This window comes from Vombatus ursinus, unplaced genomic scaffold, assembly GCF_900497805.2.
Source record: "Vombatus ursinus unplaced genomic scaffold, bare-nosed wombat genome assembly UNPS02006874.1, whole genome shotgun sequence".
In the NCBI taxonomy this organism is placed as follows: domain Eukaryota; kingdom Metazoa; phylum Chordata; class Mammalia; order Diprotodontia; family Vombatidae; genus Vombatus; species Vombatus ursinus.
The window spans coordinates 5,529,645-5,542,062 of NW_020946652.1; the positions used below are offsets into that span (position 1 = coordinate 5,529,645).

The window sequence follows — 12,418 nt, forward strand, 5'->3', positions numbered from 1 at the left end:
AAGTGATCTTTCTCCAACTACCAGCCAATACAAGCTTATTAAAGAAACTCTGAATTCACGGCCACTTTCTCTCATCATGTTATAGTTTCCATCACACCATTTCTGGGTATTTGAAGGAGTAGTGTTGGATGTCTTTGGGAGGAGTGCCCTTCATTTAGTCGATGGAAGGTCTCATTGCTGGCTTGTCACCCAGTCACGCCGCAAGTTTTGGTGGAGCTAAATAAAGTTTACAAACAGCAACAGGTGATACAGAGAGAATCCACGGACCCCCGGCAATGGCTCCACGGCCCCTCCTCCCCAGGGCTCGTGATCCTGAGTTGAGAACTGCTGCTTTCAGGAATTTTGGAGGGAGGATGTGTAGAGTCGTAGGAAGGGCATTGGCTCCGAGTCAGAGCAGGCCTTTGAGCCCTGGCTCTGCCACTACCGGCTGAATGCTCTTGAACATTTCCCCCTCCTCTCTTGGCCTCTCTTTCCTCCTCTGTGGGATGAGGGGGTGGACAAGGCGGCCTCCTAGGCCCCTTCAGTAAGTTTGCCATGGTGGCCAGGAGGGTGGGGAAGGGGGCAGCAGGTCTGCTCGAAGCCTCTCTGTCTCTTCTCCACACTCACATCTAATGTCAATGAGCAGCAGAAGGATCAAAGTCTGGCTGATGGCAAGGAGGAGGCAGAGCCCAGCCACCAGGCCCTCCCAGCAGAGCTCGGACGTTGGATGACAGAACAGGAATTTCTACTCACCCCACAGTCATTCGCTCCATCGCCACACATGCCGACATAGTAACTGGAGGAAAAAGGACAGGGACAAATGAGTCATCTCCATCACCCCTGGCATGCCTGTCCTGTATACAGTGTGCCCAGAGAAAGGAAGGCTATGGGACACAAGTGCTCAGAGGATCCTGGCCCTCTCCTCCTCTGGGTTATCTTAATCCAGCCCCCTTCAGCCCCAGGGGTACCTCCAGAGACTTCCACAGAGGTCCTCACAGGGCTCCAGACCCAGACCTGGGAGAAACCTTTGATGTCGAAGACATCCTTCAAGAAGAGGCCCTCGGTGACCTTTGCCACTCCTGCACCAAACACTTTGAAGGATTCCACAATCAGAGCTTCTCCAGCTCAGCCTCGTGCAACAGATACAGAGGCTGAGAGGTTTGTTTGTTAACTCATACTGTGACTTCCACGTGATACTTCGGTGATGAAAATTATAGCAATAACTAAGCAAATGGAACATCCTACATACATGCACACACTTGCACACACATGCACACACATATGTGTGTACACATCTCTGAAGCATCTGATGAACCACCCTCATGTACTTCATGAAACCGCTCTGAGAACACCAAAATTGCAACCAGCTCCCATATGCTCAGAGAGACAAGGAACAAAATCAGGCACGCCAAGGATCCACATATTACGAGAGAAATCGGTCAGGAAGAAATACTGCAACATGCTCCTAAAATCTGGTTAGTAATTGTGTCAATGAGATAAACGGATACCATGGTTCTGCCTTCTTCATAACCCGCGTCTAGTGCTTAACACAGCATCTGGCGCACAATAGGCAGTTACGCGCTTGTTGATGGTGGTGATGATTATGACATTGATGATGAAGAAAGAAGAGGAAGAAGAAGAAAAGGAGGTGAAGAAGGAGAAAAGAAGGAGAAGAAGAAAGAGGAGAAGGAAGAAGAGGAAGAGGAGGAGGAGGAAAGAGAAGAAGGAAGAGGCCAGGTGTAAACTCGTCTGTCTGGCTCCCACTGCCCCTCATGCCTGCCTGCACCCTCCACATGCCTTCTTCCTGGACCTCACACAAGACACTATCTCTGGGCTGTGTGCCCTGCCTGGAATCTTCTCTTTCTCCTCATCTCTGCCCCCCAGCTTCCCTGACCTCTCTCAAGTCCCTACGAAAATCCCTGCTCCTATAGGAGGCCTCACCTGATCCCCCTTCCTGCGAGGCTTCCCCTCTGAGGCTCATCTCTGCTTCATCCTCCCCATATCTTGTCTGTACACAGTTGTTTGCAGGTTGTTTCCCATTAGACCAGGAGTTCCCTGAGGGCAGGGTCTAACTTTTGCCTTTCTTTGCAACCCCAGCACTTAGCACAGTGCCTGGCACATAGCAGGTGCCTAACCAATGCTTATTGCCTGAATATTGATGGCTCATCCCAAACCCTTACCCCCTGACTTAAATGACACACAGACCCTCTTCTCTCTCCCTTCAAGCCTGGGTTTGACCTTTACCAACAATCTTTGGAGTCCAGAGAAGAAACACTTGATTTATGCCAAAGAACATACTTTAATTTCTGGAATTCTTCCACAAGGCTTGATTTCTGCCCAGGAGACATCCTGGCAAAAATGGCTCCATTCACCAGGATCTGCCATGAAAAACACCAGAACGATGAAATGAGGAAGGAAAAATCAGTAACAATCACTAAAACAAACAAAGCCTGACAGACAGATGACTCACTGGATGCCCCCATAATGCCCCCCAGCCCAGGCGATAGATCTGTCACTCCACAGAGTGCTGGGGGCTGGGGGAACGGGAGGATGAAGAGATCTTGGGCTTTAAGATTTAACCAACCACAGGAGCTCTATGGCCCGAGGCCTGGTGCGCCATCCACCCCATCAGTTATGTCTACGGAGCTTCTCTAGCACCAATCAATCAAAAAACAACAGCGCAGAGAAGCAGAACAAGATGCTTAATACACCACGTGGCTCTCCATGGGCAGGATGCATGAGGTGCCAGGGGGCACTAGACGCCACGTGCAGATGGTCAGCTCACTCTGCCTGGGCACCGCTTGTCTCCCAGGGACTCACATCCCAGGACTACACACCACGTTTTGAGAATAGGACAGGGAGAGGATGAGAGTGGGGCCTGAATGGATGCAGGAGGTGGGAACTGCGACCTTCTGCTTGCTTCTCCTGGCTCTAAGACACAGACCCAAGCATGAAGAAGGAAGGGGCGTTTCAGTGTGAGGAGTGCAAAGTTTGGAATCAAGCATCTGTACTGACATCCTGGCTCTCCTCTTTACCCTCTTTGTGCCCTGGGGTCATTCCTTCAACTATCGGGGCCTCAGCTTCCTCAGAGGTAAAGTGTGGGAGTTAGATTAGATGACCCCAAAGACCCTTCTGAGTCTCCTTCTATGATTCCCTGGAGGACTCGTGGTTGATAACCTCACGGCAGGTCCGGGTGCACACCCCTTTGGCCAGGCTGCATCCCTGGCATTCCCTTCAGGGCTCTTTCTCCATGGAGAGTGGCGATGGCACAGGCTAGAGTCGAGACCTAGAGGAAACATGGCCCCATCTGGGCCAGAAGCTCCTCCCTGTCCCAAGTGACAAAGGGAAACTCTCTCTTCTGCACTTACTTTGGGAAGCAAATTGCTGAAATGCTGGGTGATCACTTGGTAAGATTTCCCACTCATGGCGAAGTGGTAATCATCCCCTGGCCTCCCTTCAGGGAAGGAGGCATCTCGGATGGAAAGGCAGATCTCCTAAAACCCAAGATGCAGCATGTCTCAGTATTGGGTGTGAAACAGGTAATATTTGCCTCTGTTACCATCCCACCTCCCTTTCTTCTCCATTTTCTCTCCTCCCAACAGCATTAGCCAGACTGTTTCCAATGCCCCTGGTGTGAAGGGCCCCCAGTGGCTCTATCCCAGGGCCTGGGCTTCCCTGTCCGCCAGCCCAACTTTGGAAATTCACCTACCCTATGCCTCCTTCTTTCCAGATCCCAATTGACTTCCAAGAAGGGAAAGGCCTAATAAATTAATTCCTATTTGGGGGGCTAATGGTCAATAATGCCTTATTTTGGAAAGCTTGTATTTAGGTATCTTTTGTCCGTCCAAAGCTGGCATAGTTGAAAGAGTGCCGCTCTCTAAGTGAGAAGATTCAATCTCTTCACCTTCTCTGGAGCATTTGTATTTTAATGAAAATTCTCCAGTGGTAGAAGTGAATTGTGTCGGTGTTTGCCTCCTCTGCCATGCCCACGGCTGACATTTTTCTGCCCTCCTTTCTTCTGCCCACCCAAAGAAGATGCCCAAGGAGTTTGTTATCTGCAGATGTGTGGACTGGCATGGCCCGAACCAGGCTGCCCATGATCCAAATACTCATAATATAATGGGAGAAGCTCAGAAGACCTGGGCTAAGCCTTGGCACAGCCACTAGTTGTGTGACATGGGAGAAGCCACATAACGGCTCTTGGGCTCAGTTTTCTCCCAGGTAAATTGAGGACACCTGTCCTGGCTTCATCATAGGGCTGTTGGAAGGAGAAAACCCTCTGTGGATTGAAGTCATTATTACTTCAAAAATTCATTAGCATATGTGAAAACATTTAGTGCAATTCCTAGCACAGAGTAGGTGCTTAATAAATGCTCATTGACTGACTGACTGACTGAAAGGCTTGCTGGCTCGGGGATTTGCTAGTTTTGTAAATATGGGATTAAAATAAGGGGATGTCATTTTAGGTTAGGCAGCAAGGTTACCCAGACAGACCATTAGGAGGAGATAGATATATCAGGGTTTGGATCCTGGCTGTACCACTGACTACCTGGATCACTTGTGACCTTGGGAAAATGATTTAGTTGCTCTGGGCCTCAGTTTCCCCATTTGTAAAATTGAGGGATTAGACTAGATGGCATGGGAGATCCCTTTCAGACCTAGATCTAAGACCCCGTGAGAACGCCACATAAACGGTCGCTGCGGCCACGACGGTGGCTTGCTTGGGGGGAAAGAAGGAAAGAAGGAGCCTGGCAGCTCCCCAGCAGGGAAGACTGGAGCTCCTTCAGAGCAGGCTTTATTCTCTGAGATTGTGTCTATAAAGCACTTGGCCCGGAGCAGATTAGGACCAAGAATGATCATTTCTTCTCCTTATCATCTTCATCGTTGCTTGTTCATACCCGCGGTCCCTAGAACAGGACCCCGTCCCTAGTGCTGCTGAATTGGAATCAATCGAAACGGAGGTGACGTGCTGCCACGGAAAGAACCTTAGATTTGGAATCCAAGGACCTGCATTGGGATGCTGGATCTACCTGTTACTGCAGGAGAGACTTTGAATAAGTCACTTCTGCTCGTGCCTCAGTTTCCTTATAAGTGTAATGGGGGGGCAGTTAGTGTCTGGGTTCCCTTCCAGCTCTCAGTCCTGTGGTCCTGAGGAAGGTCCTTCATACTTGTGACCAGCTGCACAGCTTCCTGCCCCTTACAGAGGACCAGGCTCTCAGACAGGCGCACCTTATTTCTGTGACCATCCTCTTTGTCCTCTAACAGCTGCCAGGTCACAGATGCGGGAGAGAATCCTTCTGGTTCATTGGCCTCAATGAGGATCACCTTATTCCCTTGAGGAATCATTTCAGAATTTTTCGCCACTGTAATGGCTGTCTGCAGGTTGTCCCCTGGATCAAAAAGAGAAAAAAGAAAAGAAAAGAAAATCGATGTTCCTTATTTTATACGTGACAACAGATTCCAAATATCTCTCCCCGCTGGAAATCCTGGGGCAGGCGCCCTGGCCCAGACGAGGGAGCTCCGTGGCTGGGGCCAGGCTCACACAGGCTCGTTCTACCTAGGCTCCGTGTGGCTGATGTCCAGGGCTCTTCTGCCCCAATACTAAGACAAGCAGCTCCATCACCTCTTAGGTAACTTCCGTCACCGTCTGCTCGCCTCGTCTCCCCGATCCCTTCGAGGGCTGTGTCCTACGTGAAGCTTTCCTGGCCTTCCCACTGCTCAGCAGCCTTCCTCCCCTGAACTGGCTCTGTATCCAGAAGGCATCTACTACGTATCTATGCCCGTCCTGCGTCTCCTCCGCTCGAGACAATGGGAGCTCCTTGAGGGTGGGGACTGTACATCCTTGTCATTGTATCCTCTGTGCCTAGGTCGATGTGGGGCAAACAGTAGCCATTTCACAAGTGTTTGCTGAGTAAACTCAAATGCTTCCCATCCTCAGAAAACATCTGATGACTTTGCATGCACAGAACCAGGACTAGAAGGAGCCTCACCGTTGTTATTGGTGGTATCCAACTCTTCCTGACCCCATTTGGGCCTTTCTTTACGAAGGCACTGCAGTAGTTTAGCATTTCCTTCTCTAGCTCATTTTTACAGATGAGGAAACTGAGGCACACAGGGTTAAGTGACTTGCCCAGGGTCACACAGCTATTAAGTGTCTGGGGCAGGATTTGAACTCAGGAAGATGAGTCTTCCTAACTCCAGGCCTGGCGCTCTGTGCACTATGGCGCCCCCTAGCTGCACCAGACGGGACCTTAGGGACCACCTAGCCTGGCTCCTTCATTTTATGCATGAGGGAACTGAGGTCTAGAGAAATGACCTGTTTGCAGTCTCCCAGGTAGTGAGAGACTGAGCTGGGAGGCAAACCCAGACATGGGCTTCAGATCCCAAGGTCACTGCTTTTTCCCAGTGTGCTCTACCGGCAGATGGGTCTTGCTTTACACAATGTATATGTTCCAGAAAATTGGCAGGTAATCTGAATTTTTGTACATCAGAATGGCTGGTCAGTAGGGGAAAGAAAGAACATTGGATTTGGGCTTGGGTTCAAATCCTGCCTCTGCATCTTACTACCCATATGACCCTGGGCAAGTTGACTTGACTTCTCTTGGCCTCAGTCTCCTTATCTGTAAAATGAGGCTTTGGATGAGATGACCTCAAAGGTCCCTCTCACATTATTAGGAACTTCCTTCCCAGATCACCCCTATGTAGACAGACAGTCATCTTATGGCACATACTTATCACTCAGAGACCCACAAGTCAGGAGTTCACTGCTGTTTACAGAAATGTGGATGGGCTTCCTTGACTGGAAGAGTGGGGAAGTGTTAGCTTTAGGACTAGAGAACCAGGATTCACATCCTCTTGCTTCCTGTGTGACCTTGGATAAGTCACCTCACTTTCTTCTGCAACCACATGAGTGGTTGGGGGAAAAGACCTTCCCAGGTCCCTTCAATCAATCAATAAACATTTATTTAGTGCCTACTGTGTGTCAGGAACTGGGCTAAATTCTGGGAATACAAAAAAGGCAAAAGCCAGTGCCTGCCCTCAAGGAGCTTACAGTCTAGTGGGGGAAATTTCCAGCTCTGAGCTTCTACCATCAGGTGTTGCCCCTCATGTGTTTGTATAATTGTCTCTGGTGTGTGTACTTTGGTCAGACCTCAGAACAGAATTGGTGTCCAGATAGCGTGAGGTGAGTGATTTAAAGCCAACAGAGGTAAAAAGCGTGCAAAGCGCTCATTTCACAGATCAGAAAGCTGAGGCATGGAGAGGGGGGGGTTGCTTCACTTTTATATCAAGTGTCAAGGGCAGGATTTGAAGCCAGGTCATTTGACTCCAAACCCACCCCGCTTTCCACTGCACCACTCTCTACGTACCCCCTTACGTGTTCCTCTGGCTTCGCATGGTCAGTAGTGATCAGCACGCTGTGAGCAGGCGTCTTCTAGCCTCTGTTAGTGAATGCACACAGAGGTGAAGGGGGAGGAGTGGGGGAGGGGCGCGTCAGGCCAGCCTCAGTTTGTTAGCTCAGGATGTGCCCAGTCCTTTTCTGCCTAACCGGCAGGAGGCAGAGAACTTACAAGACGGACAATATAAAATCAGCCGCCACAAACGGAGAACCTCTGATGTCATATTGGCATCCTGGCCCCCCACCCCTCAATGCAGACAGCCTAGAAAACTACCTTGCAACCTTGGACTACTCATGCCACCTCTTGGGACCTCAGTTTCCTGCTCTGTAAAACAAGGGGGTCACTAGATGGCCAGCCTCCAGGGACCTTTCCAGCTTGGGACCTATGATACTGAAGCAGGACTGTAGCCACTTGGGCTGTCTGAGATCGCCACAGAAGTGGTGACCTGCTGGGCATGGTCCTGAAAGGGAATCCCAGGGCAGGGGCAGGAGGAAGCAAAGGGTGCGATGGTGCCGCCAGCCCATGTCACCCAGCAGCCCCAGCTCCTGCCTGGATCAGTAGCTGATGCAAGGAAATGGAGGTTAGGACTAGGAGCCTGCCCTGGACCTTGTTCCAACCTTAAAAGACGATTCCCAGAATCTCAGACCAGATGAGCCCTCAGTAGCTGTGAAGTCCAGCCCGTGCCTGAACAAGCACCCCCCAAGCTGATCCCCGACAGCAATCTTCTCTAAAGACCAATTCTGTTTGGCAGATCTCCCGAGGGGGCAAGCCTAGGGCCTCCCAAGGTGGGCCATCCATCCCACCCATGGAAAGCTGTGGTTGTCAGGCAGGCTCTCCTACCCAGACACCAGTCTTGGATCACCGCTTGTCAGATTCCACTCCCTGCACCTGTTCCGTGGGGGCCGACAGAAGAAGTTATCTGCCTCCTCTAGGAAGCCCTTCAAATGCTTGAAGCCAATGAGACTCTCACCCCAAGTTTCTCTTCTCCATGCTAAACCTTCCCCATTCCTTCAGTCTATCTGAATGAGTGACTCAGTCTCACCTTATCAATGTCCTTCCTAAAATGTGGTGTCCAGGAGAGACAATAGCCTATATCCAATGGGATACCACCTCCTTGCTGCTGGATGCCCTGTTTCCCTTCCTGAATAATTCCTATTATGAATCCTAATTCGTATGATATGGTGGCCACATCATACGTTGAGCTTTCAGTCCACTAAAACTACTAGATCTTTTCCAGACCAGTTGCTGCCTCACCAGGATTCTCCCATCTTGGACTCGACAGTTAATTATTGAAATAAATCACAAGTGTTAAGCTCAGCCCAGCTGGACTTCCTTTTATTCCTTGAGCCAAATACTCTTGACCACCAAGAGCCTTTTGGGTCATCATACCAGTGTGCTAGCTTTGAGTCCTTGGCACACTGGCTAAGTGTGCCAGCACACATGCCTTTACTTAAACCACAACTTAGAATGTTAAACAGCACAGGTATCTGGGACACTCCACTAGAGACTTCTTTCTGAGCTGAGGCCATACAGGATGCTCAACAGTTCACCCTTCTCTGAGCCCGCGTCATGGTGCGTCTGCTAGTCGTCCATTCTTCTCCATCTTATCCACAAGAACAGCACAAGCAACTTTATCACTGCTTCACTAAAATGCTAGCGACAGCAATCCCCTGATCTACCAGGAGGGCTGCTGAGAGAAGGTTGAGGTCACCATAGAAGGGCTCACGGGACCAAGTGACTCAGGAACCTCCGAACTTGAAATGTTGGCAAAGCCACGCAGATCACGGCCCTCCTGGGGTGGTCCCAGGGCAGAGAAAGAGCTCTTGGCTAAAGATCCTGCTTGTCAGCGCCCTCCTGAGAGGCACTGGAGGTGACCCGGAAGCAGGCTTCAGTAGGTGAGATGGGGAGGAGAGCCTAAATGAGGCTGCTCACAGCCTACTTTTATGGAGCCTGTTGCCTGAGTTGGCAGCTCTGAAGTGCCCTCTATAGGACCCTACCAGTATCGCACAAATTAGCTATGACGTTCCAGTCCCAAAGTGTGTCCTAGAGCAAGGGTGTCCAACTCACACAGAAACCGATCCCTTTGGGCCACTCAATGACTTGGGAAACCACAAATAAACATTACCCACTGGGTTGTATTTTCATATATTTTGCTAAATATTTTCCCAATGACATTTGAATCTGTACCAGGAGGGTTGGCTTGATGTCTGCAGTCGCTACCTTTGACACCTCCATCGAAGAGACACATGATCTAATAAAGACCAGCCAAGCAAACCTGGACTCCCAGACATCAGCAGGGTGCCACCACTGGGTGCCTTCATCCCTGCAACTAATGTGCCCTTCACAACCTTTGTTCTTCAGACCCCAGACACCATCTTTGTTTCCATGCCCAGATTAGGGGCCATCTCTTACATGAGACTTTTCCTGACCCTCTTAGGACAGTGGTACCTTCCCCTGACTGAAATCACTTTTCATCCACTTCATATCAGTCTTATATTTCCTTAAGCACGTACACGTTGTAGATGCCAGTGGAACGTAAGCTTCCCCAGGACAAGCACTGCTCGCTTCTGTGTCTGTAACCTTACCGACCACCACCCTCCCCACTGGAATTGGAGCTACCTAAAGGGAGAGACCATGTTTTTGCCTCCACTGGCATCCCTGTACTCAGCACAGTGCCTTGGACATGGTAGGTGCTTATTAGCTGACTGACAGAGCCTGAGTACACAGCAGAAAAGAGAAAAGCTTGACCAAATGGAGTCATTTCCAGAGACTCACTCAGTCACTCAACAACATTTTCTTGGGCCCTCATTAAAGTCTGACCCTTGAATTTTCCAAGGACACTGACCTGTGATCATGACAGTTCGGATGCGAGCGCTGCTCAGTTCCCTCAAGACTGGCTTGGTCTCTTTTTTCAAGCGATTTTCCATGATCAGAAGGCCTAGAAATGTTAACTCTGACTCGACTTCCTCCCTTTGGATTGAAAAGAAAAATAATATGTAAAAGGGATGGACCCATGTGGTGATGTGGCAGGTGAAAGATGAAATGCCCGTGGAAACAAAGACCTACGTTTCCGAGCATTTTGATTTATTAAGCGACGTGTGGCAATTGCCCAATGGATCGAGACTTAGTCGCCTTCCTCGGCTTTGGCACTAGGCTCCAAATACAGGAGGAGACAGACTTCTATACATTAAAAGCAATTACTTAAATAAGACCAATTCATTAAAATGAAACAATCCATCAGGGTACAAGATCAGATCATCTGGCTTCCGATTGGAGGAGAGACTCGGGGCTTTCCAAGCTGGAAGCGGGAGAGTGAACGGGTGCAATTCCATGAATTCAGAAAAAGAGGTGTCGCACTGCCCGCAAGGGTCTGCAAGCAATCGAAGGAACATGGAAACAGTAACGGATGGATCAGAGAGTGGTCAATTTTCAGATAAGATATGAGGGTTGCTTGAGATGTATACTTGTGAGGAAACTCCTTGCGTCAGTCTTCGGATCTGACCAGGTTTCTGGTCAGCACAAGCAGGTCCTCGCTTGAGGCTCTCTAAGCAACAGTTAGGGGCGGTCCAGCTTCCCGGCCACACAGGGTTAGGTTCAAACAACGCAGTGAAGTTTTCTTTCAATTCCCATAGAGGAATAAATTTTTTCTCACAGGACAGAAATTGGACTAGACCCACAAATGGATAGAAAGGGAACCGAGCTAGCTCCAGAGCTGGGTCACAAGATGGAATCAGTGGGTTCACTTAATTCTCACCATCACTTACTGCTCTAATCTCCTCAGCTCCCTCAGTGACTAGACTAGGATACCTTGACAGTAAAGAGAATATAAGATCTGGTAAGAGCACCATGGAGGCCACGGGGCAGGATCGCAGATGCGTTGAGCTAAACAGACACGCAAAGACCTAAACAGACACAAAAATGGAAGATTCTCTGCTGGAGAATCTACTCTGTGTCCTTCTCTAAATGAGGATTTTGACCCTTTTCCATGCAAAATTCGAGGGGAAGCTAAAGTGCTACTCAGGCTCAGGAGAGCTCTGTCCTTAGTGTCACAGTTCTGCAAACCCAAGAGTTTTACGGGAAACCCTGTTTTTAAAGTGCCCAAGTTTTACCCTTCTGGTATTTCATTTCTGCAAGTAAAGATACAATTCAATTCAGTTCAATAAATACTTATCCAGTGTCTACTATGTGCGAGGCACTGCGGCACACACATTCTGGTCTTGAAGGAAAGTTTAGCTACAATGGGAGGATGGAGTGGCCACGTGTCTTTGTGACAATGGGGAAGTCACATGCCCTTTCTGGACATCATTTTCCTGAAGGATGGGGGGCTCAGACTAGGTGACCACCAAGGTCCCTGGAAACTCTAAAATCCTGTGGTTACTCAGTGCATGTTTACACCACCTCATGCCAATGAAGAGCAATAGTTGTTATAGGGGCACTGGCTGCAGAGCTGCTTACCTGGTATGAGCGCCCGCCTCTGGGTGCTTCCCTGCCTTTAGAGGTTTATGAGCAAGGGCAATGACCCGGAAACCTTGCGTGGTGTAAAGCTTCAGCTCCTTCTTGAAATTTGGAGGAACTGTTGGGAGAGAAGGAAACGGTGAGATCTAGGTCTCACTGAAGGCTCCAAGCGTCACACCTAGGCAGGCAGCTGATGTTTTAGCCTATGGGATCATCCCTGACCCCTGAAAGCCTCAGCAAATCTGTCCTTGGGACAATGATTACAGCTGGAGATCTCAGCCAGCTGTGGCAGCTCAGAAGGACTAAACAACTATCCCATAAGCAACTGGAGCACAGGGATGGTTTTATTTTTGTTTTATAGCCCTACTACCTAGCAGAGTGCTGGTACACTGTAGGTGCTCAATAAATGCTTATAATATTTAGTTGAGTTGAGATGCTGAAGAAAGAATATGTGAAAGAAAGAAAGAAAGAAAGAGAAAGAGAGAAAGAAAGAGAAAGAGAGAAAGAAAGAGAAAGAAAGAAAGAGAAAGAAAGAAAGAAAGAAAGAAAGAAAGAAAGAAAGAAAGAAAGAAAGAAAGAAAGAAAGA

At 49.2% G+C, this 12,418-nt stretch overlaps 1 protein-coding gene across 1 annotated transcript in view; it reads right to left on the reverse strand.

The window, feature by feature from the left end:
- ATP13A5 (ATPase 13A5) overlaps positions 1-12,418 on the reverse strand; it is a 113,143-nt gene that overhangs the window by 29,115 nt on the left and 71,610 nt on the right. Inside the window, exons 17-22 of the mRNA XM_027848829.1 lie at positions 11,832-11,949; positions 10,222-10,346; positions 5,164-5,369; positions 3,348-3,473; positions 2,278-2,357; positions 733-775 (exon numbers count right to left, since the gene is read on the reverse strand). Coding sequence (XP_027704630.1) covers positions 733-775; positions 2,278-2,357; positions 3,348-3,473; positions 5,164-5,369; positions 10,222-10,346; positions 11,832-11,949 — 698 coding nt within the window. The remainder of the gene's footprint in view (positions 1-732; positions 776-2,277; positions 2,358-3,347; positions 3,474-5,163; positions 5,370-10,221; positions 10,347-11,831; positions 11,950-12,418) is intronic.